At 42.0% G+C, this 2,179-nt stretch overlaps 1 protein-coding gene across 1 annotated transcript in view; it reads left to right on the top strand.

Annotated features, from left to right (window-relative positions):
- Positions 1-2,179, top strand: part of T265_02480 (hypothetical protein) — a gene marked incomplete at both ends in the record, with an annotated part of 103,559 nt that overhangs the window by 10,604 nt on the left and 90,776 nt on the right. The window contains 2 exons of the mRNA XM_009166729.1: positions 1,363-1,488; positions 1,611-1,810. Of these exons, the coding sequence (XP_009164993.1) occupies positions 1,363-1,488; positions 1,611-1,810 (326 nt within the window). The remainder of the gene's footprint in view (positions 1-1,362; positions 1,489-1,610; positions 1,811-2,179) is intronic.

Genomic DNA, 2,179 nt, shown 5'->3' with positions numbered 1-2,179 from the left:
GATTCCGACCTGACGATTATACTTAATGTGGTGACAGGGTCCCCATTCTGTCCTGCTGAATTCTTTGAATTCCCCTTGGGACGCGGGAATCACGGACTGGTTGAGGACCATCATGTAAGGTTGTAAGCAAAGGGGATGGTCTCTTCGAGGTCCATTTGACTGCAAAACATACGCGGAATACAAACATCATCTGTTCCCCGGAGTTTCGTCATTTATGAAGGTGGCATAGATCACGTTATTTTGTCCCAAATGTCCGCGTCTTTTCTCATATATGGGACGCAGAGATAGAAAACCTTGTATTCCCTGGTTCTTGGGATAAATGATTTTCAAGCCCTGAAAGCAGCCCTAAATTGACCTAACCACCTGACAGTTTGATTTGTGGCTAGTATAATGGACGTGGCAACTCTATGAAAGCTAATCTGTTCCAAGAGAGACTGAGGGACTCAAACAGCATTCTCCGTTTGACGTGATTCAATGTAATACTCACTCAAAGAAGAAAGTTTAGAAACAGAACAGGTGAAAAAGGTCTCATATTTGTGGCGTTCTTTATTGGAAAATAAAAATCACTTTCAACTCGGCGATATAAACAAGGTGAAGTTTTGAGACGGGACAGAAGAGCACTTTGGGGGATTAAGCGTGTGAAAATAAACGGAAGACTACTAAGGTGATGCAATGCCTCTCTCAAAAGAATCACTCTGGTAACCGCTGGAACGCAATACAGCCAGATCTGGGCTTCCAACTAGTCAACTCATACTCTGATATTTTCGTCGTAGAGTTCCGTTGAATGCTTGTTCCAAACCTGGTTTTATATAAAAAAAAAGGTAAAATGCACCCAAAATCAAGGGAAGGCACGTGGAGATTGAACTGCCTTTGGCCTCTTCAACGCACTACTCACTGAGTATTATGTATGCGATTGAAGAAACTGGCATTCACTTTAAAAGCGAGACTAGCATGCAAGGATAATTCATTCGTCTTCATTGGAGTTTTCTGTGTTATCTCTGAAAGGCGCACTTGCTTCCATTTGCATTGGTTGCTGAAATTTTGGAAAGCAATTTGGAACATTTCCCACGTTTCGCAGAAAGCGAAGGTCATTTAGCTGTGCATTTCTACGAATCCGTCTATGCGGACTGGTGCTTAGGAAGGAGGCACTGCATTTTTGAGAGGTGCTCATACACTGTGTTTGTCCTGGCAAACGAAATCTGTCAGGATCGAAAGCAAAGTCTGGTTTAGCTGAAGTGCAACAAAAAATGGCACAAGAGAGTCCTAAACATATGCTCTTGCTAAAAATCATCATCGAGTGGTCTTTTTATTCACTGTATGGTGTATTTACTGGCTTCAATCGTCTACCTTACGATCAATCAGGTTCGCTCAACTCCGATTCGTTGAGGTTGACAAAATCAGAGAATTAGATGCGCCCCTTGAACCCGAGGCCTTCGAGGGAATCATCGTCTCACACTGCAAGAAAACCAGAGACATACTGCGCACAAAGTGAGTGAATGAAAGAAATTCGATCTTGCTATTTAGTTGTATTTCCCACGCCTGTTCATAGTAGTACTCTGATGGAGTGTGTTGTAAGTGCTTGCTTGAACTACGTCTCCTTTTGTTTTCAGCTGGATTCCAAAATGTGCGCGAGCTTTCATTGATCATCGGAACACCTGGGCCCACTTACTGCCAGCCAAGTCTACTGACAGTATGGAACCTGTTAGGTCCTTCTTCGCATGCATGGCAGCATTGATGTCAAAACAGCTACGCTCTATTGTGGATCAGTCACTGAAGGATTTGTTGGAGATGTTGCAAGAACATCAGGCAGGTGGTCGAATGTGGATACTGATCTTGGCCCCTTTCACTAATATTTTTATTGGATCTATGTGGAGATTATAGGCACTTATTTAGATGTTCCTCTGTGAAATCCGGCTGATTAAAATTCTACGTGAGTAGTTGATTCTGGATGAATTTCCGCCCTCACACCACTCAAGACAATTTAAATTAAAACTTGCGCAAAGATTATTCTATTCTGACCTCACAAAGACTGTGGAGAGTTTGTGATTTGAATACAGTCTTCATAGAATGGTGAGTTCTCAGCCGCAACCGAATGGTTTCTTCATTCTGTAACTCAACAGAAATTCCAAAATTACAGGTGATTCCCCTAATTTGCCTATACATATATATATATATATAT

The sequence above is a fragment of the Opisthorchis viverrini genome, assembly GCF_000715545.1.
Source record: "Opisthorchis viverrini unplaced genomic scaffold opera_v5_30, whole genome shotgun sequence".
Classification (NCBI taxonomy): domain Eukaryota; kingdom Metazoa; phylum Platyhelminthes; class Trematoda; order Opisthorchiida; family Opisthorchiidae; genus Opisthorchis; species Opisthorchis viverrini.
The sequence above is the reverse complement of the archived record's forward strand: the minus strand, read 5'-3'. Positions and strand labels throughout refer to the sequence as shown.